Source organism: Papio anubis, chromosome 1 (assembly GCF_008728515.1).
Source record: "Papio anubis isolate 15944 chromosome 1, Panubis1.0, whole genome shotgun sequence".
NCBI classification, from domain to species: Eukaryota; Metazoa; Chordata; class Mammalia; order Primates; family Cercopithecidae; genus Papio; species Papio anubis.
The window spans coordinates 38629244-38653934 of NC_044976.1; the positions used below are offsets into that span (position 1 = coordinate 38629244).

Consider the following 24691-nt stretch of genomic DNA (forward strand, 5'->3'; position numbering starts at 1 on the left):
ACATTCAGTAAAAGTCTGCCACACAAAGCTCGCTGTTTTGTGAGAATTTAAGAAACGGAAGAAGAAAGAAATGTCTGGGCACCAGGCCAAACAATATCCAAAAAGGCAGGAGTCACAGAGGAGAGCTAATGAGTATTAGTGGGAGCACGTGTTCCAAGTGAGAGGCGACCAGAGTCCTCTGAAAATTTGGGGAGGGGGTGACGTTCTTATATCCTGGGTTAGGGGCTTGGACTCTTTTAGTTGGCTGTTGGAAAAAACAAGCTGGAGGACTTTGGGGTATCCACAACCCTTAGGTTACATAAGGATGATAAGTAATTCATAGGGTTGTTGTGAGGATTATATTGGGATAATTCATGTAAAGCGCTTAACACAGTGCCTAGCGCATAGTAAGAGCTCAGTAAGTGTTAGTTGTTGTCTTCCTTCACTTTCTTCCATTCCCTCCACTCCCTTTCTACCAGGCTCCATTCATTCTCTTCCAAGGACACGCAGGAGGCGTGCCCACCCCTTCCCTCCGCCCCCACCCAAGCCCCGCCCCCCGCTTCTCCACCGATTGGTTGCCGAGAGGCGGAGCTGAAGGAAGAGCCCAGTGCGGCGCGGTGGGGGCGGGGCGCATGCGCGGGCTGGGCAGGGTGGAGGTGGGGAGGAAGAGCTGCCGGAAGTAGGCGGCGGAGGTGGTAGCGGAGCTGACGGCAGCTGCCAGGGAAACCGAGGCGCGGGACGCAAGGCCAGCAGACAGGCCGGCTAGAGGGTCATTTCTGCGTCCGGCACCCAGGAGGCTCGTGGTCTGCCTTTTCCTGGGCTGAGGGTCTCTGGCCCCGCAGCCTCTCCTGGACGCGGGCCTGTTCCTAAGCCCGCCAAGGGGCGCCGCGCCGAGGGGCTGCGGAGTGGGGGACGGACGCCGCCGACCCGGAAAGGGGCGTCCGGCGGGGCCAGAGGAGAGGGCTCTCCCCGCTCAGGATTTGCCCCTGGGCAGGGGACCGGGAGTCCTCACCCCCGGACTGAGGCAGGGGTCTCTGGGGGCGAGGAGGGCGCGTCGCCCTCTGCCCCCGCCGGCACCCTGGCCATGACAGGCAAGTCGGTGAAGGACGTGGATCGGTACCAGGCTGTCCTGGCCAACCTGCTGCTGGAGGAGGATAACAAGTTTTGTGCGGATTGCCAGTCCAAAGGTAGCGCATCCCACCTGGCGGGCCAGGGGTCCAGCCGCGTCGGGGTGGTGGGGGTGGGCTGCTTGAAGAGGAGGTTTCTGGAGCTTAGGCCGCCCAACTCGGCTTATAAGTGGTAACGCGTGCTGCGCTTGCAGTGAGCCTGCTGGGCTTTCTGCTGCTCGGGGATTGCTGTGGGGAGAGCTTGCGAGGGCGAGTGTGTGTGTGTCGGGGAGGATGGAAGTGATGGTGCGGGTGGAAGTTGCCTGGCGTGTTCAGGTGAGAATGTCTGTATTTGAGGGCCCTGAATGAGTTCTGGGCCGGCTGTCAGTCCAGAGCTCCCAGCATGTCACCTGCAAAGCTGGGGATGAACTGCAGTGCGTGCGTGTGTGTGTGTGTGTGTGTGTGTGTGTGTGTGTGTGAAAGAGAGAGAGAGAATGACGAGGAGGAGGAGGGAAGTGAGATGGCGGAGAGGAAAACTGCTTACATGATTTTTAAAGGTGGTGATTGTTGCTGCCTGCTCTTTGGTTAGCAACTCCTGTCATTTCGCAGCCTTGCTAAGATGTGACAAGAGTGCTTAGGTGGTTTTAGTCCTCCTGGATATGTGCAGTGGGAAACTGCCTTATGCAGTGACACAGTGCGGATTTCTAGACAGCCTAGCCCTGGCTTGTAGAGTGCTTTGGAGGCCTATGTATGAGTGGTGGCAGAAACTAGCCGATTATGCCTGTAGCGCAGGATCCGTTTAATCAGTGGAGACAGAAAGATGAATTCGATGAGTTCGTTGCTTCTATGGTGATTACACTTCTAAAGGTGAAATATGATCATTGTAAATTGGCAGAACCATTTAGTCTTTGTTTTCTGTGCCCTAGAAGATTCATGATTTGATACAATTAAAAGTCTGTACAATAGGAAATCTTGGTTATTAGTGAAATGTTGGCACTTGACACTTATACAAGCCGCTGTGAATCTTTTTTTCCGTATTTTCTAATTCTTTTGGCGTATAATTGGAGGAGTTGGGAAAATTATTTTCCCTTTGGTTGGGGAGAAATGAATAGTTATAATTTGAGGGCGACTATGCAGTGGATTTGCCAGGGTTGTTTGCCGTATAGCGTAGTGGCATATACTATAAAACAAAGATTCAGTTATATTTGTATTTATATGTTTTGAGAAAGGAAGGAAATACTTAATTGATGCTTTCACTTAATTACCTTTTATTTTTGAAGAATAAGGTTATAAAAGGAGAACAGGGGAATGATACATGGACACCTAGTAATGTGTTTTGGTGACCTCTACCAATACATAAATGGAAGTGCCATTAGGAAAACAAATTCCTAGACTTATTTCCTGACTTTTTGCATTAGCAATAATTCATTTTAAAAAGTATTTTAGGATCAATTTATGTTGAGTAGGTTAGTGTCTTATAGGTTGATTACTGTTAGATCTTCTGTTAAATCCATTGGAAGAGTCGATTGATTTTAGGAGCGTATCTTGGCTTTATTCAAATTCCCTTATGTCCTCATGTGACAAATCTTGAGTCACAGGGAAGCACCCACTGGAATGAGCATTGCTGCATTTGGAGAGTCAGATGCCATTTTGGTGACTAGAACCCCCCTGCCATTTCTCATATTACCCTTGTACTTACTCATATTCCAATAAAATACAGCATATAGAAGAGAGAGGCTGATTCACTACTTCTTCCTCCAAATTTCCATTGCTTTTTATTTATTTTATTTTTTATTTTTATTTTTTTGAGACAGATTTTCACTCTTGTCGCCCAGGGTGGAGTGCAATGGCGTAATCTCGGCTCACTGCAAACTCCGCCTCAGAGGTTCAAGGGATTCTCCTGCCTGAGCCTCCCGAGTACCTGGGATTACAGGTGCCCACCACCATGCTCAGCTGATTTTTGTATTTTTAGTAGAGACAGGGTTTCACCATGTTGGCCAGGTTGGTCTCGAACTCCTGACCTCAGGTGATCTACCCGTCTCGGCCTCCCAAAGTGCTGGGATTACAGGCATGAGTCACCACACCCAGCCCCAAATTTCCATTGCTTTTTACTAATAAGCTTACTGGGGATCAGGTTATGAAATATCAGTTAATTCCTAATGAGAACTAGTAACTGCTGGCTTGTAAACTTTATTAACTACTGTTGATGGTAGACTCCTGGATCCTCAAACAATTTCTTTTCAAAAGTTCGTTTTACATTTTACCGGGTGGCTTCAGTGACTTGGTCATTGTATTAAAAATGAGATGATAATGGGTCAGTCATCTTTCGACTATGACAAATAGGCATTTGTTGGGGCCTCTGTTTATCCAATTTATGAATTATCTATCCCATTCCACCCCTCAAAGCCCTCTCACTCTTTTTCCCCTACTATTTTCTAATTTCGGTTGTCATAATGATCATTTGGACAACTATCACATTGTTGAAGGAAAAGATGTTTGGATCAATAAATTGTTACCTGTTAGTGCTGATAAAAAAATACATTTCATTGGGGGAGGAATTTAAAAAGTGTTGGCTAAAATGAGAATTGGGTTTCAGTTTATTTACCTGTATTCCTGTGTCCTTTCCTGAAAAATTGGAAGTTAACTGTATAGGATATGGTGAGTGATTGCTCATCTATTAATATCCAGTTAGATGATGTGGCATAGACTGTAGAGCTATGAGCAGGCATTTTTGCAGTGTTCCAAAATATAACTCTTTGGCAATGACTTTTATTTTTAAATTCTTACACTTATTTAGAAACACTTATTAGTTGACTTTTAAGGTATGTGATTTAAACTTCAGAATAGAGGCTGGGTGTGGTGGCTCAAACCTGTAATCCCAGCACTTTGAGAGGCCGAGGAAGGAAGATCAGTTGAGTCCAGGAGTTCAAGACCAGTCTGGGCAACATAGTGTGACCTTGTCGCTACAAATAATTTAGAAATTAGTTGGGTATGGTGGTGCGCATCTGTGGTCCCAGCTACTCAGGAGGCTGAGGCAGGAGGATCACCTGGGCACCTGAGCCCAGGAGGTCGAAGCTGCAGTGAGTCATGATCGAGTGCCACTGCGCTCCAGCCTGGGAAAGAGAGCAAGACCCCGTCTCAAAAACAAAACAAAACAAAACAAATAAGCATCAGAATAGAGAACAAGCATGTATTCTTTTTACTTTGTACAAGTTTTGTTGATCCTGGGGTTTTTAACTTGCCTGGGCACGAGTCTCACCAGTTTCTGGGGCCACGAAGCCATTCCAGTAATTTCAGTGTGGGAAAGGAAACTTCTTTGGTGCTGCCTTTTTAAGAAATGCTGTGATTTGCTCTAGGCTCAAGATGTGATTTCTTCATTACCCAAAGCCCTGGGGTTAACGTGACTTTTAGGGTGAGCTTTTGGATTGACTTAGGTAGTGATAGAACAGAGGACAAAACTACTGAAAATTCCAGATATGTGAATGGTTACTCTGGCTGATTTATTGAGGCTGGGTTCCATTTTTGGATATGGATCATACTTCCTTTGTACTTAGGATCATACTGGTCCAAGATTTAACTTCTAGCTCTGCAGTTCCAGATTTTATCGGTGTGTCAGGAATAACTGCTAAGCCACCCCTTCAGAGACTATGTTTTAAACTGGACACTGTCTTATTTACTATGAAAGGATCTACAGTTGTCCTTTGGTATCCATGGGGGAAAGGCTCCAGGAACCTTCTGGGGTATTGAAATCCACAGATGCTCGAGTCCCTGACACAAATGGCGTAGTGCTTGCATATAACTTTTACACATCCTCCCTTATACTTTAAATCATCTCTAGATTACTTATAATACCTAATACAATGTTAATGGTATGCCAGTAGTTGTTACTCTGTATCATTTAGGGAATAATGACAAAGAAAAAAGTCTGCACATGTTCTGTACAGATGCAACCATCCATTTTTTACTGAATATTTTCTTTTTTTTTTTTTTTTTTTTGAGACAGGGTCTTGCTCTGCCGCCCAGGCTGGAGTGCAGTGGTGCAATTATAGCTCACTGTAGCCTCAGACTCAATCTATCCTCCCACTTAGCCTTCCAAAGTGCTGGGACTACAGGCATGTGCCACAGGACCCAGCCATGTTTTTGAATATTTTCAATCTGCAGTTGGTTGAATCCACAGATGCAGAATCCATTTCTAACAGAGGGCTGACTATACCTTTCTGATGACCTAAATATTTGTGTCCACTATTGGGACACTCCTTTCTTAGTGTCAAGGTTTGTGAGAAATTAAGAGCTGTTTGATGGGCAAAGATGTATTTATTCATTTACTGGATTGTTTGCAATTGAGACAGGGTCTCACTGTGTTTCTCAGGCTGGTTCTAACTCCTGGGCTCAAGGAGTCCTCCCGTCTCAGCCTCCCAAAGTGCTGGGATTACAGGTGTGACACATCATACCCGGCAGAGCAAAGAGTTAAAAGTACAAGACATTTGATCATCTTGAGGAATATTTACCTCAGACTGAAACACCATATGAAATCTAGAGTCTGACAGAAAGTGTAATAATTTTTTGCTTTTCCCTTCTTCTGCTACATCCTATCTCTGAAATGTTTCACCCCACCCAACACTGCCTGTGTTCCAACTCCTATTGTATATTTTAAAATTTACATTTAAATTTACTTTTTGAAAAAAGTAGCACTTTCATGTAGTTCAAAATTCAAAAGGTCCAAAGGGGAATATGTACAGTATAAAATCATTCTCCTGTCCCTCATCTCTGAGCCACCATTTTCCCTCCCTGGAAGTAACCATTGTTGGCAATTTCTTTTCTTTTCCTTTTTTTTTTTTTGTGTGAGACAGAGTTTTGCTTTTGTCGCCCAGGCTGGAGTGCAACGGCGAGATCTTGGCTCACTGTAACCTCTCCCTCCCGGGTTCAAGTGATTCTCCTGCCTCAGCCTCCCAAGTAGCTGGGCGCCCTCTATTTTTAATAGAGATGGGGTTTCACCATGTTGGTCAGGCTGGCCTCGACCTCCTGACCTCGGGTGATCGACTCGCCTCGGCCTCCCAAAGTGCTGGGATTACAGGTGTGAACCACCATACCTAGCCCATTGTTGGCAATTTCTTACGTGACTTTTAAGAGATAATATATGCGTAGACAAACAACAACATTTAAATATGTTTCTTTGCAGTGCTTTTATGCAAACAGTAGCATATTACCCACAGCTCTTGACATCTGCATTTTTCAATCAACAGAACATGGAGAGCATTCACTTTCCATGCACATTGAGGAGTGCTTTGCTCTTTGAAGGTGTTTTCTAAGGCTACGACCAAGTTATCTTGATTAAGTTGAAAGATATTCTTAAATGATTTGGAAGACACTGCTCTCTCTCTCTCTTTTTTTTGAGACGGAGTCTTGCTAAGTGCAATGGCGCTATTTTGGCTCACTGCAAACTCCACCTCCTGGGGTCAAGTTCTCCTGCCTCAGCCTCCTGAGTAGTGGGGATTACAGGCACCTGACTAACTTTTATATTTTTAGCAGAGACAAGGTTTCACCATGTTGTCAAGGCTGGTCTCGAACTCCTGACCTCAAGTGATCTGCCCACCTTGGCCTCCCAAAATGCTGGGATTACAGGCACAAGCCACCACGCCCAGTGACTCTGTTCTCTTTGAAGGCATCTTAGAAAGTGTCCTAGGCCCATAGACACATATAAGCCTACCGTTAAGATGGCAGAGAGGCAGAATAATGGAAGAGTCTGTAGACTTCGTGTTGAAACAGCTAGTTAAACTCCTTTACTTTGCCTATTGCAGCTTGGTGACCTGATTCCACATACACCTAACTTTCTCAGTTTAATTTTCCTAGTTTGAAAAACGAAAGTGCTTTGTAAGCTAATGTGTTACACAAATGTCTGCATTATTTATTTTCACCATTGCTGATCATAAATTTTTTTATCTTGATTTTATTAGTTTTACTTTTGACTTTATTCCCTTAAGATAGTCTGGTTACTGGAAGCCACAGTTAGAATGACTCACCCAGTAATTCCCTAGTCTTTAAGCCAAAACTGTTTTCTATATATGGAGTTCTGGCATTTTTGCAAAAATGTGCTTTATGGTACCCTTGAGGATGGTCTTTGGATGTTTCCTGATTTCAAACTCGTATGGAAGATTAGACCAGGGAATTTCTTTGTGTAGAAATTTTCTCATAGTTGTCTTAAATTTCAACTCATGTACATTAATCTTTAGCTTTGCTTTACATTTGTTTTCTCTTGATAGCCAAGTCATTGCTTATTAAATATTCCTTAGAAATGAACTTTCCTATCAATTTTAAATTATTTTAGCTGTATCTGTGGCACTTTTTTTTTCTTTTGAGATGGAGTCTCGCTCTGTTGCCCAGGCTGGAGTGCAGTGGTGCAGTCTTGGCTCACTGCAACCTCCGCTTCCCAGGTTCAAGCGATTCTCCTGCCTCAGCCTCCCGAGTAGCTGGGATTACAGGCTCCGTCCACCACACCCAGCTAATATTTTGTATTTTTAGTAGAGACAGAGTTTCATCATATTGGCCAGACTGGTCTCGAACCCCTGACCTCAGGTGATCCGCCCACCTTAGCCTCTCAAAGTGCTGGGATTACAGGCGTGAGCCACCACGTTCAGTCTGTGGCACCTTTTAAAAAGTAAAAATTCCAATGGAGCTAAACAACAGAAGGAGTTCTGCTTCCATTTCTAGTTGTTAAATGCCTTTCTCTAGCCAAGATCACATACATTTCTGGGTTTTTACAGCTAGTGCACTGTAACTCTGACAGTCATGCTTAGATTGATACAGTTTTACTGAAAGTGATTTATCAAAATCCCCATTAGATTGTCTTTTAATGTCAACATATTAAACCTGTTCCCTGAGAGATACTTTCGTATTTGTTCTCCTTGCCCTTTAAATATCATTTGGTGCCAGTGAGATGAAGAATAGAAAATGTAATATCTTTTAGGGGAACTTCGCAAGCCTGAGATCCCCTACTACATATAGTCATTCAGAAAATGTTTCTTAAGCACTTACTACCTACTTTTTCTCAGACATTGTACCAGGATATATAGATTAAAAGAAAGGGTTTTTGGTCTCAAGGATTTTACGGTCTAATGGGGAAGCAGATGTGTACAAATATAAATGATGCAATATAGAAATTATTGTGGCATGGTATACAGGGAGAAATGAAAGCACTGAAGAAGGCAAAGAAGTCTTCCTCAGGAAGTCATGGCTTCAAAGAGAAAAGTAGGCTGTGTCTTAAAGGATAAGCATGATTTGCCAAGTGAATTTAGGGAACTTTGCATTCTAGGAAGAGGGAACAGAATGTGTAAAGCCTCCGAGGTACACTGTTTTGTGTGTGTGTGTGGGGGGGGATTCTTTAGTATATTTTGACTGCATTTTGAGGAGTGATGAGGAGTAGAGTTTGATAGGTAGTTAGGATCCTGTAAGGTTAAAACCTGAGCTCTGTGGTTGACTTGCTCCGTGACATAGAGATTTTGAATATGCACTATGCTTTAGACTTCCTGTTGTATAAGAAGCCCATAGTATTGTAGGTCCACCTGCTATTCACATGGGGTTATAAATATTGCAGGCATGAAACGCTTCCTAATCGCTGAATAGTAAGAAAGGTCTGAGCACGGTGCCCATAAATTCTCCATTGAAATGTACCTTTGTGGGTACGTTAAATTATTTTAGCATAAGTCTAGTGAAGTGCCAGAAGTAGATATTATGTTATTTCTGGAGCTCATGATGTTGATTTTTGAGGCTGAACATGCTCTTAGGCTCAAGCAGGTCATATTTGGAATACCTGATGTGTGCTCCTGGTTGCTCAGTGCTTAGGATGCATAAACAGGTAGCAGCAGTCTCATCTCTCAGTATACATACTTTTCAGCAAATCTTTTTTTTTCTAGATAAATTAGAAAACTACCTTCTTTCTGCATTTTTCATCTGATGTCATTATGGTATGTAGGTGGCAGCTTTCTTGGGCACAGTTGTCTATATAACTGTTCACCACATGAGTCATTGTCTGTTTCTGTTCTTCTGCCTGAAAATTCCATCTTGGAAATTGTGTCATGCAATCAGTGACTGCAACATTCTACTTGTTATGTACATTACCACTGGCTGTATATGTTATGTTGATGGACTCTACTTGCGCTACAGAGAAGGAATAAAGTGACTTATTAAATTGAGTCAGACTCAGTTCCTCCAAATGGTATTTCCTGTAAAAATGATGCCAAGCAAGAATCTGCATAAAACATACATATGCTTTACACTGTAAGCACACAGTGCCTATCTTTTGTTATTGTGTCTGTTTAAATCCTTATCACAGTTGTACTCCTGTTTGATCAAGTGGCCAGTTTAACTAGATACTAGCTTTGAAGAAGTTCTGTATTGGCCCCTGGAATGTGACAGTTCATACCACATTGAAAAGGTAAGAACCAAGTCTTTGTAGAGTAGAACACCTTAAAGTTAATCCACTTTTATCAAATTCCTCTATTGTTAAAGCAACAGTCCTGTATTGGCTAATTTTAAAAATTGTAATGTGCCACACTTTACCCGTCCCTAGAATGTAAGCTAGGGGACAGGGGTCTATACCTGTTTTGTTCACTGTAGTATTCCCAGCACCTAGAACAGTGCTTGGCACAGACCAAGCTCTCAGTAAATATTTGTTTGAATGCATGAATTGATTTTGTCATCTGTAAATGTTTTGTTTCATATTAGAAGATACCTTTTCTAGGTTATCTGAATAATTGTTTTAATTCTTAGGAAAGCTATTAATTTTCTGAAAAATAAGTTTTGAAATATGTTTGGAAGGCCCTATGTCAGTCAAGGACCAGTTGGGAACAGAAGCCACTGTTGGTCTTATAAGCAGAGGGAATTTAAAATAGGGAATAGGTTACACGGTTGCTAGAAAAGCCAAGAAGCTAAACGGGCTGGTGAGGCACCCCATCGATTAGCAATGCCTGGGAACTACTGTGCCCACAAGGAAAATAGACGGTGCACTGGTGTCACCAAGGGCTGGAAGTCCCTGTGGTCTGGTGTGAGCGGAAGCATGGAAAGAGGAGCTGTCTGGTGAGAGCTGGAACTAGGCCGAGTGAGAGAGTGTATTACCCTGGCTGCTCCCTGCTCCTGCCTCTTATCCTCGTCAGTGCCTCCCGTTGATGGAACTTATCCCGAAATCAGTTGGCAAAGGGAGCCTGGGAGATGTAGTTCCCTGTGATCCCAGCGCAAACAGGCAAAGACACAAAGGCACTGAATTCTCCAAGATGTAATTTCTTTCCCCTTATAGTATTTGAATTATTTTGGACAAGAGAACAGAAGGTTTTCCGGCGGATACAACATTGAGTGCTTCTAAAGGATCTTGACTGTTGGTGAAACAATTATTAGTCCCAGGAAGTAATGTAACAACTCAGTCATAGTTTATATACTTAGGGGGTATGACTAGGCAAATTGGCTCCTATATTGAAATATATTTGACTGTTGGCTGCTGCCAGGAGCAACTTAGGTTACTCAGAAAATAAGTTCCCACCCTGTCAATTCTGAGAAGTCTTAGGTATGGTGTATCCACATTGAGTACATCTACAACTGGACAGCTTGAATTAATAACACAGAAGCCATACACAGAGAATGTTGAAGATTGCAGCCTTAAAACATGGTACAGCTCACTCTTTTTTTTTTTCTTTCGTTTTTTTGGAGACAGAGTCTTGCTCTGTTGCCCAGGCTGGAGTGCTTTGATGCCATCTCAGCTCACTGCTATCTCTGACTCCCGGGTTCAAGTGATTCTCATGCCTCAGCCTTCCAGGTAGCTGGGATTATAAGTGTGTGCCTCCATGCTCAGCTAATTATTTGTATTTTTAGAGTAGAGACAGGGTCTCACCACATTGGCCAGGCTGGTCTCAAACTCCTGGCCTCAAGTGATCCACCCTCCTTGGCCTCCCAAAGTGCTGGGATTGCAGACGTGAGCCACCAAGCCCGGGCCTCAGCTCAGTCTTTTCTTTATAGTTAAGGTGACTGTGGTGTGGCTGTTTTATCTTGTGCTGCATGTCAGTTTGACTAGTCTTACTGATTTGTTTGTTTTACCCCACAACTTCAGATAAGTTTGCAGTGGGTGAGGCAGGCAAGATCACTGGGTCTGTTTTCTTCTACCCTGACCTGAAAAAATATTTTGTCTTGTAAGGAATGTTGCTGCTGCTCCATTTAAGGGCAGAGCTTTCCAAGTTGTGGCTACTTGTTTTCTTCTTGATTTTAAAAGTGTCTAATGAGTTATATGAGACAAGTTCAGCCCTTTCTAGAAGTGCTTTTTTTGTCAATCAGGTCACCTGCATTTGGGCCCTTGCTATATTAATGGAATTGGTGGAACTAGGCCAGCAGAGTTTTCAGTGCAGTGTGAGTATGTTTGCTTTTAGGCTGTTACTTCCCACGGAGGCCACAGATAAAGGACTCTCATTGTTTGAGTGAAGTTACCAACTGTAACAATTGCATAGGTTTCCTTGTTTCTTTCTTTTCTCCAAAAAACTCATTTCCTCTTGGCAGGCGGTTACTATAATTCACAGGTGTAATGAAAATGTAATTTGGGATTTGAAAAAGCGTATCAGACTGCTTTCCAGAGTACCGGTTCTTTTCAACTGGTCCATTTCAACTTAAGAGATCCATCTATGCATTTTTGAAGCTTCACATTTAATAAACATAATATTTCACTGCTATGTTTGACTATTCCGTTTCCTACACTTTCTCCTTCCCTACCCCACTCTTCTGGATCCTGTTTCCCCACAGGCTTTGTGAATGCCGGTCCACTGATGGCTGAACTGCAGGTCTCTCCCCAGTGGACAGCCCCAGAGATGAGCCAGATCTGCCTCAGCTGTGGCCATCCGTCAGCGTAAGGTTGCTCTGGTGGTCGTCTTCAGTTTGTCCAGCTCTTCCCCTTATCCCCCATCCTCCCTCATGTGTGGCTGAAGCTTGCCCTGGAATCCCTCCTTTGTAGCATGTCACTGGGTAGTAGTAGAATTTTATTATTGTTGCTTCTTTTCATTTTCAATTAATGTTAAGTGATTCTCTGACAAGTTTTGTTGACATAGCCCTCTTTTCCCCTCAGTTTACAGATTTCCTGTAGGAATTCTGGTTTGCTTTTAAATACATATAGAATACAGTTTATTTAAGTTCTGGATTTCATAAGCTCACTTGGAAAATGCTTTTTTTAAAAAAAAAATTTCAGGTCAAAGCTTCCAAGAAGAAATTTCTTAATCTGAAACAACGAGAACTGGGTTCCTCAGGCCTCATGTCATTTCCCCTCACCCACAAACCAAATGTGTAATGCTCTCATTTTATGATGTGTTGAAACAGTGAAGCAAATGCGAGAGGGGGAGAGACCTACTCTCAGCTGTAGCTGATAAGCGTGTCCTAGCATGGTGATTTGAGCAATTAGAGCACCTTTTCTTTTCCTTTTCTTCAAATAGCCATGCTGTCTTTTGCAGCAGTTGCTGGTGATGGAAGACCATAAATCCCCAGGCTCTGTCTACCACAGAGCTTACATCTTTAGATGTGGGTTTACATGTTAATCCTGCAGTGTTACTTCACCTCATTGGTCCGAAGTGCACACACAGTATATTTTGTTGTTTAACTTCCTCTTTTCTTGTCTGACTGGAAGTCCCCAAATGTGTGGATTTAGAAAATAGTTCTCTAGTGTTTCTAGTTTTGAGTTAAGGAAATTTTGTCTGAATATTATTTAGGTGGTTGTTTTTGTTCTATGCCTTCAAAAATAATTTCGTACAGGATTTTCTGTGTGAACTGGTGACATCATATGCTGTAGTGTAAAGCTTGTAGAGAAGGGGGCATCGGTGTATTTTTGTTGTTGTTGACACTTTATCACTCCTTGTAACTGACACAAACCCTGAGAAGAGAAACAGGAAGGAAACTCCCTGTTCTTACCATGATGCTTTTGTTCAAAATAGCTGAAAACAGCAGAGCTGACGGAAACCAATTTGAGTGTGACAGCTGATTTGAGAAGGAAAGAATTAAGAGATGCAGGTGCTTCTGCTATGTTGAAATCATTTTTACTGAAAGATTAGCTGTTTGGAACAGGGATTGACTTTGTCTCTCTGAAAGTAGGCATGAAGAGTTCGGTTAGAGGAACTGTTACAGATGGAGGAGAAACTTGAGGAAAGGTCTTGCCTGTAGTGTGACTACAGTATTAATATTCCCAGATTATATGAAAGAGAAAGGAAGCTTCATTAAATGCAACATTGGAATCAGGAAGACTCCAGCTTGGCTCCTCTGAGCATTCTAACTTGTTCTGAGTCTAGTCTCAACAGAAGTAGCCTGACACAAGTGGCTCAGATCAAGGATCCATATTATGGGCAGAGTAAAAATAGGTCCCAGTTTCATTAGACTTCTCATACATTTAAGGAAAGAAAGATTTGTTGCCATAGTTGTTTTCTGTCTTACGGGATTTTAGGAGCTGGGGAGATGGGAGGATCCCTGTGCTTATAATCAGTAAATGCTGGTTGTTTTTTTTAAACAACAACAACAACTTTATCTTTTATGATTATGAAACCTATACCCCATGATAAAAATCACTGGAAAGTATGAAAAATATAATGATGCTGAAGGTATTTTTCATAATTCTTTTTTTTTTTTTTGAGACAAGGTCTCTCGCTCCGTCACCCAAGCTGGAGTACAGTGGCACAATCTCAGCTCACTGCAACCTCTGTCTACCAGGCTCAAGCAGTTCTTCTGGCTAAGCCTTCCGAGTAGCTGGGACTACAGGTGCACACCACCACGCCCAGCTAATTTTTGTATTTTTAGTACAGACAGGGTTTTGCCATGTTGCCCAGGCTAGTCTCAAACTCTGAGCTGACATCATCTGCCTGCCTCGGCCTGCCAAAGTGCCGGGATTACAGGCGTCAACCATCACACCCAGCCTTATTTTTCATAATTTTTATCACCCATTTACTTAAGCTTATACCATAACGATTTTATATCATTTGTTTTGCTTAACATTTATTATAAGCTTATTTCATGATGTTAAAAACATTTAAATACCTTTTTTGTATCCCATCATTAGAATGTCATTATTATCTCTTGCCCAATTGTTAATATTTGAGTTTTCAACTTTTCAACAATACAAATAAGGAAGTATAAATTTTTGTGGTGTTGTTAGAGTGATGGGTTATTTATGTGTTCAGATTTGAGTAGTCAAGTGGGCCCTCTAATTGAAAAAGTTACCACGGGGATTCTCTGGGTTGAGCCCACGTAGAGACGGCTTTGCTCTGGGCGTTATTCTGAACTGCTTCATTGCAGTAGATGTCTGCTAAGGCAAGGAATGGGGAACTTGGGAGAACCCTGGTTTCTCCATAAGGGACGTAAGGAACATAAGGGACATAAGGAGCATAAAGAACAGCTTTATGGGTCATATCACAGCAAGATGGGCCGGCACTTTCACATCATATACCTGATGTGCGGAAATACCCTTGTGCCAATGACTAGCATCTTAGGTTGTTGATATAGTCCTCATTGACTTAAACTTAGTCCTCTAGGAAGATGGATTAGAGGTCCTACATTAGTAGAAAGGAGGTAACAGCTACTGCATTATTATTTCTTTTGAAGAAGGGCCTTAGACTGGAAATGAAGACAGGGACTGTGTTTTCACATCTATCTGCATACCTAATGCACAGTGTCTGGCACATAGTGTCTGTGTCCCTGTTATGAGCAGCATTATTCTATTAATGTGTGTTCAGGTCATCTACTTTGTTTTGTTTTTTGATAGTCACCCTCATACTATTAGCCCAGATAGCTGAAGATTTGTGACAGTCCAAGAAGCTGAACAGGTGAATCTCATGGTTGCTTTGTGGTAATTGCTTCTTTGTGCCATTTCATTTCTGTGCTTCTGCCACCTGTGCTGCTTTGAAAGCTGGAGCTAGACTTGAAGCGAATCCTCTGCCCTCTCAGTAGGAGGTTTTGGTGTGACACATCGTCTTGGGAAAAATGTAGCATGAAGTGTGAAACAGGAGGCTGAAATAGCAGCCCTTTAGCCCTTTTGTGGGATGGGAGTAAATATTTAGACATTGTTCTCAGGTGCTGTGGAATTTAATAGCCTTGCAGCAGTTTTAGAAACTCTCCTTGTGCCCAATGGAACAGGTTTGTTTAATTTAAAGAATCTTACTTGGGCTTTTTTGAAATTGTGATACCCCTCCCCCTGCCTTTCCCTTACCCTGCCCCGCCAGACTTTCCCTGGGTTCATCTGCCTAATGTTCCCTTTGCAGGATCTTTCTATTCACTGGTATCTTTGCCCCACCCCCTTGTGCCATATCTTTGACCTCTACCTCATTGTATTCTATTCTGAAACACCTAGGTTTTGAAACATCGTGGTGAATGTTTTCCTTTTCAAAGGGCAAATCTCCATCTTTTGCTCTCCTCCCTTAAGCCAGGGCTGTTTTGATGACTGATATTCAGCACCCACTGGACTAACCAACCATCTGTACTTTGATCCCAGAATTCATTCTGATTTTGCTGTTTGTTTAGAACTGGAAGCTCTCTAGCTTGTTTGGATGTGGTTGTGATTCAGTGAAACTGGCACTGATTTTCCGTCTGTTTGCCGTTGGTTGGGACTTCCCCAGTGTGTTAGGAAAGCTGCTGTGCTGAGTTGCGAAGAGAAATTCGCATGTCCGTGGTCTTGTACAAGGGCTCATTTGCTCACTTAGAAGGTTTTGTGTAGAGCCTCTGCCTGGGTGAAAGACATGAGCTTCCCTGGAAACAATGGAAAAACATTTTCTGCCTGGCCACTCTGTCTTGAGCTCTAGTACGTTACACTGTTTTTCCCTTCTGGGCTTCTTTTTGAGGAAGGGGAGTGTGGATGGGAGGAACTTCGTCTTCACAAACAGTCTCAGATTCCCAGGAGCAGAGAGTGAATTGTATGTTGTAACTTAAAAAAAAAAAAAAAAAAAAAAGAACACCTAAAGAACAAGATATCAATTTCGTGACCATTATTGAGCATCTACTATGTATAACACACATTTGGGTGTGTAAAGGTGATTCTAAGTTCAGTCCAGCGGATTCTTTCTTCTGTGAACTTGGGCAAATGGCTTGACCTCTCTAGGCCTTAGTTTCTCCAACTGTGCTTAGACTAGATCATTCCTAAGGTTTGTTACAATTTTAGAATTTTATACTCTAAATGTGTATCTGTTTGTTACAGAACAAGAGAAGAGGCCTTTCCACAAAACTGACATATTCTTATGTCTCACTTCAAACTAAATGGCTTAAAAATGGTTCCTCTAGAGCAGGATTTCTCAACCTCAGACTATTGACATTTTGGGTAATTCCTTGTTGTGGGCACTGTCCAGGGCATTTTAGAATGTTTAGAAGCCAGCATTCCTGTCCTCTGCCCACTAGATGCCAGTAGCACTTCCCCACCCCTCTGCCAGTTGTGACAACCAAAAGTGTCTCTAGACATCAGCATTGCCCCTTGAGGGGAAATTGTTTCTGTTGGGAGCCATTGGTCTAGAGGGACAAAGATGAGACTATTTGAATATGGGCTGTTTTTAATACCAGTTTTCATATTGTTCCACTATTGCTTATTCCCTGTTTAATCAGTAAGCATGTATCAAGTGTGTACTATACACCGAGCCGACACTTGATTATGAGCGACTTTAATGACCATGTCAAATTTATAAATGTTGAGTCCACCTGGTCAACTTTGAAATGATTGCCCAGCTGTTAGCTCTGCAGTCCCTATAAGCCTACACCCACCAGCCTGCTGTTAGCCTTGGTCAGGGTAATGATTGAAATGTATGAAAGCATTTACTCGCAAAGGCTATCAGGTAGCAACTTAGGAAGGCCCTGGGATTGTGAGTTATGGATTGGGACTGGGTCGTGTGCATCCAGAACCTAGTATTATGATAGTTATCCCTTCAGCTTTCTAGGGGAAAAAAATCCCTCGTCAATGTGGTGGGGTGGGGAGTCTATCCTAGGGATGGAGGTTGAAGAGCAATCTCACTGGACAATGACCATATCACCCTTTTGAGTAGCTTCTTCTAAACACAGGCCCCTTCCCTCCTGCAGCGGGCAGTCTCACTTTGCAGCTTTAGTTTTTTGTTTTGTTTTTGTTTTTAAATATATGAGTAGATACTGGTTGTTGCAAAGAGGAAGTTAACCTGAAGTAACCTAAAAATGTAAAGAACTAAATGTCCCCAGGAGATGAAGACATTAACTTGAGAACCAAGTTTGCATATATTACCTGAAGTGAGGTCACTAGGAAATTGGTTTAATTATAATATCAAGTTTTGCCGGGCGCGGCGGCTCAAGCCTGTAATCCCAGTACTTTGGGAGGCCGAGACAGGCTGGATCACGAGGTCAGGGAGATCGAGACCATCCTGGCTGCTAACACGGGTGAAACCCCCGCCTACTGGGGTGCACATGCAACCAGCCGGGCGAGGTGGCGGCGCCTGTAGTCCCAGCTACTTGGGAGGCTGAGGCAGGAGAATGGCGGAACTCCTCGGGAGGCTGGGGAGCTTGCAGTGAGCTGAGATCCGCCACTGCACTCCAGTCTGGTGACAGAGCGCAGACCCGCCTCAAAAAAAAAAAAAAAAAATTATAATATCAAGTTTTAAAATATCAGGTCCACCTGGCTGACTTGAAATGATTTGCCCAGCTGTTAGCTCAGTGTCCTCCTACACCGTAACTCCACCCAGCCTGTTATTAGCCATTGCAGTGGTGATTGAAATGCATTCGATTTCCCAAGAAATCTAATCTTTGGACTTGCTACATTTGCTATAAAATATCAGTTTAGTTTAATTAACTTGAATTTGTTCTAGCAATTTCTAGTTTTCTCACTCCTGTTTTAAATTCACATTCTTCACTCAGTCGGGTGCAGAATGGTGCTTCTCGCTGATTAGGGTGAGCATCTTTGCTGGGATGCTCTGGAATTCCAAAGCCATGATTCAGACACTTAAGCCTGTGTCAGTCCCTATCCTTAGGTCCTGGCAGGCTCCGTGTTCCATTCCAGCTGAGCCTTTGCTGGAGTAATTACCCACATGGAGTCTTCAAGCCAAACAATTGTTTGTACTGAGATAGTCTCACTGTTTGGCTCCTAATGAAATAATCTCTTTCCTGCCCTCAATGAAAGCAGCTATTTTTTGTGTCCTCCCTCCCCTATTCAGAGAAGCCATGTCTCATCCACCACTCTTCCAGCTTATTCATAAATGCTTTAAGCAGGGTCTTTGTGTAAAGGAAATTGGCTAGAGCTGAAATATCATAGGCTAACCAGGAGACAAGGAGCATTAAGGACACCCTTTCCCTTGACTTTCTATTTAGGGTATTTAAATTACCTTTGTGTGATTTTCTGTAATAAGCGATCTAAAAACTTAAATCCACATAAGCAAAATACTCATACTAGGTTTTAAAAAAGTATACTAAATTAGGCTGGGCACCGTGGTTCACGCCTGTAATCCCAGCACTTGGGGAGGCCGAGGTGAGCGCATCACTAGGTCAGGAGATCAAGACCATCCTGACTAACGTGGTGAAACCCCGCCGTCTCTACTAAAAATACAAAAAATTAGCCAGGCATGGTAGGCATGTGCCTGTAGTCCCAGGTACTCGGGAGGCTGAGGCAGGAGAATGGCGTGGACCCTGGAGGCGGAATTTGCAGTGAGCCAAGATTATGCCACTGCACTCCAGCCTGGGCGACAGAGCGTGAATCCGTCTTAAAAAAAAAAAAGTATACTAAATTAGTATACTTTTATTTGTTGTTGTTACCTAAAGGAGCTCTCAAAAATAAAAGCTGGCCAGGCATGGTAGCACATGCCTGTAGTCCCAGCTACTCAAGAAGCTGAGGTGGGAGGATTGCTTGAGCGCAGGAGATTAAGGCTGCACTGCACTCTAGCTTGGGCAACAAAGCAAAACCCTATCTTAGAAGAACAAACAAAAAACCCAACAATAGAACAACCACAAATCAGTGAGTGCAGCAGGAGAGGCAGCAGAGTGCTGTGGGAGTTGGAATAGGAAGGAGAAAAAGCTTCAAGGGGAAAGTGGGCAGAGCAAGATTTGCACAAAAAGATGTTTTGCAAATAGAGGAAATAGGCCCTGTAAAGCTATTTGTGAGAGATTATAAGTTGATCAACAAAGTGTAAGTAGTTCTTCTCCCTTTTTTTGGGGGGGGGGGGACAGAGTCTTGCTCTGTCACCCAGGCTGGAGTGCAGTGGCTCAATCTTAGCTCACTGCAACCTCCGCTTCCCAGGTTCAAGCAATTCCCCTGCCTCAGCCTCCCAAATAGCTAAAATTACAGGCGTGAGCCACAATGCCTGGCTAATTTTTGTATTTTTAGTAGAGATGGGGTTTTAGCATGTTGGCTAGGCTGGTCTTGAACCCCTGACCTCAGGTGATCCACCGACCTTAGCATCCCAAAGTGCTGGCATTACAGGCATGACATACCACGCCCGGCCTCTTCTAACCTTTTTAAGGAGTATTTGTGTGAACAGAACCAATGAGTTTCTTCAAATTGACTTCTGACAGTAGTCTAAGTGGTCTCCATTTCTGATTCACCCTTTTTTCCAATTCCAAATTGCCATTATCCATGTAATTGACTCTAAAGAGAGCAAGCAAATCTATCTTCTCCAGCAGTTTTGGTCATAGATTTTTAGCTGGCTCTCTTTATCATTTGCAACTGAGTTCATTCATATGTTCCAGCGTTCAAGAATTTTTTCCTTCAGTTCCAGAACTCTTTGCTTCCATCCTGTGGTTTCTTGGGAGCACAGTTCTAAGCTTTCTTAAGATAAGTGTTTTAACCACACCATCTACCATTTTCCTCAGAAGTTGTTCTCTTCTTATGGGGTGTGTTTAGGGTGTTTGGGGCACCAGTCACTAGGGATTGGAAGGATTTTGATGGATCTTCAAGTGACTGTGTCTTGAAGGTTAGCCATCATCAGTTCACTCCATGAAATGAAAGCTTAAGGGGGTCCACTTTTGCTCTTTTTTGAAAAAGTCTATTGTCCTCAAAGAAGGAGGTGAACCTGTTCAGATTTTTAAGTTTTGTCTTATTCAGTGTTTGTAGCATCAAAGGACTGGCCTCTAATGGAAGCAACTGGGGGGCCTCGTTGGCTTATGTAATCAGTCTCATCTCACTGACTTTACAGGGTTCTTCAATACTGTCAGAAAATCTCTTGGCTAGCTCTTTCTCCCTCCTTAAAATACGTTGGCTCTTTACTATAAAAACAATCATAGCAGCACATACCAGAATCTCCTAGGGAAACCCCCAAAGACTTGGGCCTTGTCTCAGCTCTCAGACATAACTACCAAGATCTCTGCATAGCTTTCCCAGGACCAACTGGAAATAAATTTTTTTTATGACGATATAATTGACAAATGAAAATTGTATATGTTTACAGTATACAATGTGGTGTTTTGACATATATGTACGTTGATTTTTGTGGCAGTCAGGAGGTCCTCTAATTGGAACAGGGACTCACCACACCCAAGAGTCCCTCTGTCTGTATCCCATCCCCAAATCAGAAAAAGGCCTGTGGGTCTCTGTGGGTAGGATTCACTCTCTCAGATTTCTCTGTGAGTCAGGAACATGACAAGTGACATCTCTACACACAGTTTTAAGAGGAAGTGATGTCATTGTTGGTATATAGAAGTGAGAAGAGGAGTAATGAGAATTAAAGAAAGACCCAGATCATGGGAGAATTTAAGCCATACTTTGAAGTTTGGAGTTCAGTTGATGGTGGGGGGTCCACTGACATAGCTTTGAATGAGGTGATGACATTATCAGAACATATGTTGGCAGAATGTCCTTTTCAAAGCCAACAAGGTCCAAACTAGGATCCCATTCTTTCCCTCCTGAAGTCACCGGGGGAATTGAGTTGACAATAATGATACGGGATGACTGATTGATAGTTCTTTATTCCCAGAAACATCACCCAAGTAGAAACTAGTTACCTTCCACTGGTGGGAGAGACAACAAGGAAGAGTGACAGTAAATCTCTACCTGTTAATAATAAACCAATGGCCAGGCCCAGTGGCTCATTGCCTGTAATCCCAGTACTTTGGGAAGCCAAGGTGGGAATATCACTTGAGCCCAGGAGTTCAAAACCAGCCTGGGCAACATAGCAAGACCTCACCTCTACAAAATGATAATAATAATAATAATAATAATAATAATAATAAAACCAAGGCAGTAAGATTATGTGGAGCCAGATTTACTAAAAGTTAATTGCCTTCCCTTCAGCCTTTTTGGAGTAGTTTAATGAATTTTTGAGATAAAGTTACTGTCTTTCAGAAGAGGTAGATTTGAGATAATCTGGTTAAGGTATATTGACTTGTCAGAGAGGTGTATTGACTTGTCTAAAGTCACACAGGAAATTAGTGCTGTAGTTTAGATAATCCGTATCTTTAGCTCTGTAGATAAGAAGGGCCAGTTAAATAACATGAGAAAGATGAAGAATGACTCCTTCCTTTGTCCTAGTAGACCTCAGTCTGCTTCCCTGTTGATTTCTTTGTGTTACAGGCTTTAATGTTTTTTGAGAAAAGCCATTTTAAGTTAACTACTGAATTAGCTTTAGATATAGATTGACTAATCATTTCATTAGTGAGTACTTAGCAGTGTTCTACTTCCCTTAACCTCCTTTTTCCGGTTACCTCTTAGGAAGATAATGTTGCTTTGCTTCATCTCCATTGGTAATCACAGCAGTCTGTCTAATTGCTACGTCTGTTCTATCATTGAGGTCCTGGATCAAGTTGGTTCAGTGGGCTTGTATTTTGGTTGAGTATATAAGTGGCTGCTTTCTTCTGCTAGAATCTCTAAACCTCCATCTTTATCTTGCATACTTCGATATATAAGTATGGGGGGAGTAAAAAGCAGCACCAGGATATCAAAATGGTAGGAAGACAGATTAATCGGACTCAGTATAAGGAAGGCCTCTCTGCTAGTCAATGCTGTCTAATGGACAAACCGACTACCTTTTGAAATGGTACATAACTGACTTAGCGTTGGACAAAGCAGGTGGTCACCCTTACAAGGAGGGTGCATTCAGTGGGAAGTTGGACCCAAGAGGACTTCTAAAGTTCTTTCCACCTCTGATGTTCTCATTTTAAATTTCTTGGTGTAGGATTTACCTTTATTCTCTAATCAGTCTCAGACATGTTTTAATTTTGTCTCAGACATTTTTAAGCTTAACTTATGCTCTTTTTTCAACTGTACAAATGTGGACAGTGTTTCTTTTTGACAAACGGAAACAACATTCTTGCAAGATGGCCCAGATGGAAAGGGACTTCTCTTGCAAGAGTTCTGAAAGCAGAGGTTGATTGCATAAGCCTTTATTTTGGTCTCATAGTTCCTTAAAATGTTTGTACTTACAGAAGTTCAAAGTTACTGTTTATTGTTATTTTGGAATAAGGAACTTGATGAACTCTTTTTTGTGTAGATGAAAACATAGAGGTAAACATACCTCTCAGCAGCCCTACATAATTTTTCCAAGATCCCACTGGTGTTTCTGTGTATTATTCTTTTCAGTGAATCAGAGAATGGAAGGATATAATGAGTGGAACTGAGGTAACTGGCACTAGATTTGTTTTTAAAACAAATACTGCTGCTTTTTTACTTTGACTTCCAAATTTTAGGTCAGAGTTAATGACAAGCTACGTCATGTAGAATTAATCTCTTATAAAATCCAAGTTTGTTGATTTAGGTTCTTCCTCATGTGTATGTTGTATTTAACCAGTTTTCAGTGCCTACTGTAGGCTCCAGGAACTGAATTTAATTTGTGTTTTAGGTTCCTCAAGACCTAACATCTTCATAAATTGTTTATTTCATTTTACATTTTCAGAACCATTGAATGGTAAGCAGGAAGGGACCTAAAAATTACTGCAAACCATCTACTGTAGTAGTAGGACTGTAGTAGTAGAAAGAACCGTAGGGCTCGTTGTTCACCCAATTCACCACATGGGGATCGTTTCTCCACCATCCCTGAGAACTGATTACCAAGCCTCTGTTTGAACACTGCACTAACTGGGATTTTACAATTTCTGGATATGCTGCATTTGTTTTTACACAACCTTAATTGTTAGAAAATTTTTCCCCAGAGTGTGCTAAAATCAGCTTCTATTCCTTAATGCCAGTTCTGCTTTTGAAGCCTCTCCAAAGTAGCCTAATCCGTTTTCTGTGTTATAGCCTATCCTTTAAGGCATGTGAAAACTTCTTCTCCTTTCATTTTGCAAAACAGGAAGAATATATACATTTATGTTGCTTGTTGATTAACTCATTTAACATACATTTATTGTGTACCATCTTCTGTTTGCTAGCATTGTGTCAAGTGTTTGGGATAAACGATGAAGGAACATGGTCATTGCCTTCCAGAGCTCATAGTCTGTTGAGGACAAGAGAGACCTGTAAGCAACTCGAACAAGATATTAAGTATTAGAAGAACAAAGCTATTATCTGGGCTATTAGCGATAGAGAAAGTTAAGGTTTATTCCACTGGAGGGCGTCACAGATGAACTGGATTTTTAAGTTTGTCAAGCAGGGAATGAGGGAGAAAGCCATTCCAGGTAGAAAGAATGGTGTAGTCAGAGATATTTGAGTGTGTCGCATATTTCAGAATTATGACTTCCTCAGCACGTGTAAAGCACAAGGCTCTCAACAGACTTTATATATCATGTTAAGGAGTTTCAACTTATCCTACAGCCAGTAAGGAACCCTGGATGCTCGCATTGTTTTGTTTTTATGATATCTGTACTGGTTTTTCCCACTGCAAACTTAATAGAAAGTTCATTGCAAACAATCCAGAGAGTATATATAGAGAAGAAAATAGATGTTTCACAATCCCATTATCCAGATATAGTAATAATTTACATACATTCTTCTAGATGTTTTTTCTGTGCATACCTGTACATTTATTCTTTTTTCTTTTCTTTTTTTTGACAAGGTCTTGCTCTGTTCCCTAGGATGGAGTGCCATGGTGCAATCATAGCTCATTGCAGCCTTAAATCCTTGGGCTCAAGCAGTACTCCCACCTCAGCCTCCCAAGTAGCTAGGACTACAGAGGCATGCCACCACACCCAGCTCATTTATTCATATTTTAAACAAAAATGGAATTGTTTCATGTATACTCTTTTAATACTGGATTTTAAAAATTACTATATCATGGAGATACTTTTGTATCAAATAGAGGCTCCAAAATTTTTCCCCATTAAATGGTGATACCATAATTCCTTAATGTAACCTATTGATGTTTCTAATTTTTATAAAGATGTAATAATGAACATTCTTAACATATTTCTTTGTGTACTTGACCTGTTTTTTCCCTGATGAATTCTTACAAGTGGGGTCAAAGGATTTACTTAGTTCTTTTGTTTTTTTGAGTTAGGGCGTCAATATGTTGCCCAGGCTGTCCTCAAACTCCTGGGCTCAAGTGATCCTCCAACCTCAGCCTCCTGAATAGCTGGGACTACAGACATGTGCCACTGCACCTAGCACACTTGTTTTAATTAATTTTTAAACAAATGTTGCCTCCCTGCTGTGTTCAAGGAAGCATGCTATGCTGTGGGTATATGATAGTGAATGTCACAGGTCTGGTGTCAGCTCTTGTGGCACACATTAGTGGGAAAGAATCTTAATCAAA

General features: G+C 42.1%; 1 protein-coding gene across 3 annotated transcripts in view; it reads left to right on the top strand.

Annotated features, from left to right (window-relative positions):
• The first annotated feature begins 616 nt into the window (after positions 1–616).
• SMAP2 (small ArfGAP2) overlaps positions 617–24691 on the top strand; it is a 48833-nt gene continuing 24758 nt past the window's right edge. The window contains exon 1 of one of the 3 annotated variants that reach the window (XM_003891660.5): positions 617–1166. In XM_003891660.5, coding sequence (XP_003891709.1) covers positions 1064–1166 — 103 coding nt within the window. In that variant the 5' untranslated portion in view covers positions 617–1063. Of the gene's footprint in view, positions 1167–11015; positions 11962–24691 lie in introns of those variants that run through there. The other 2 variants (XM_021939858.2, XM_021939853.2) reach the window with 2 other exon arrangements.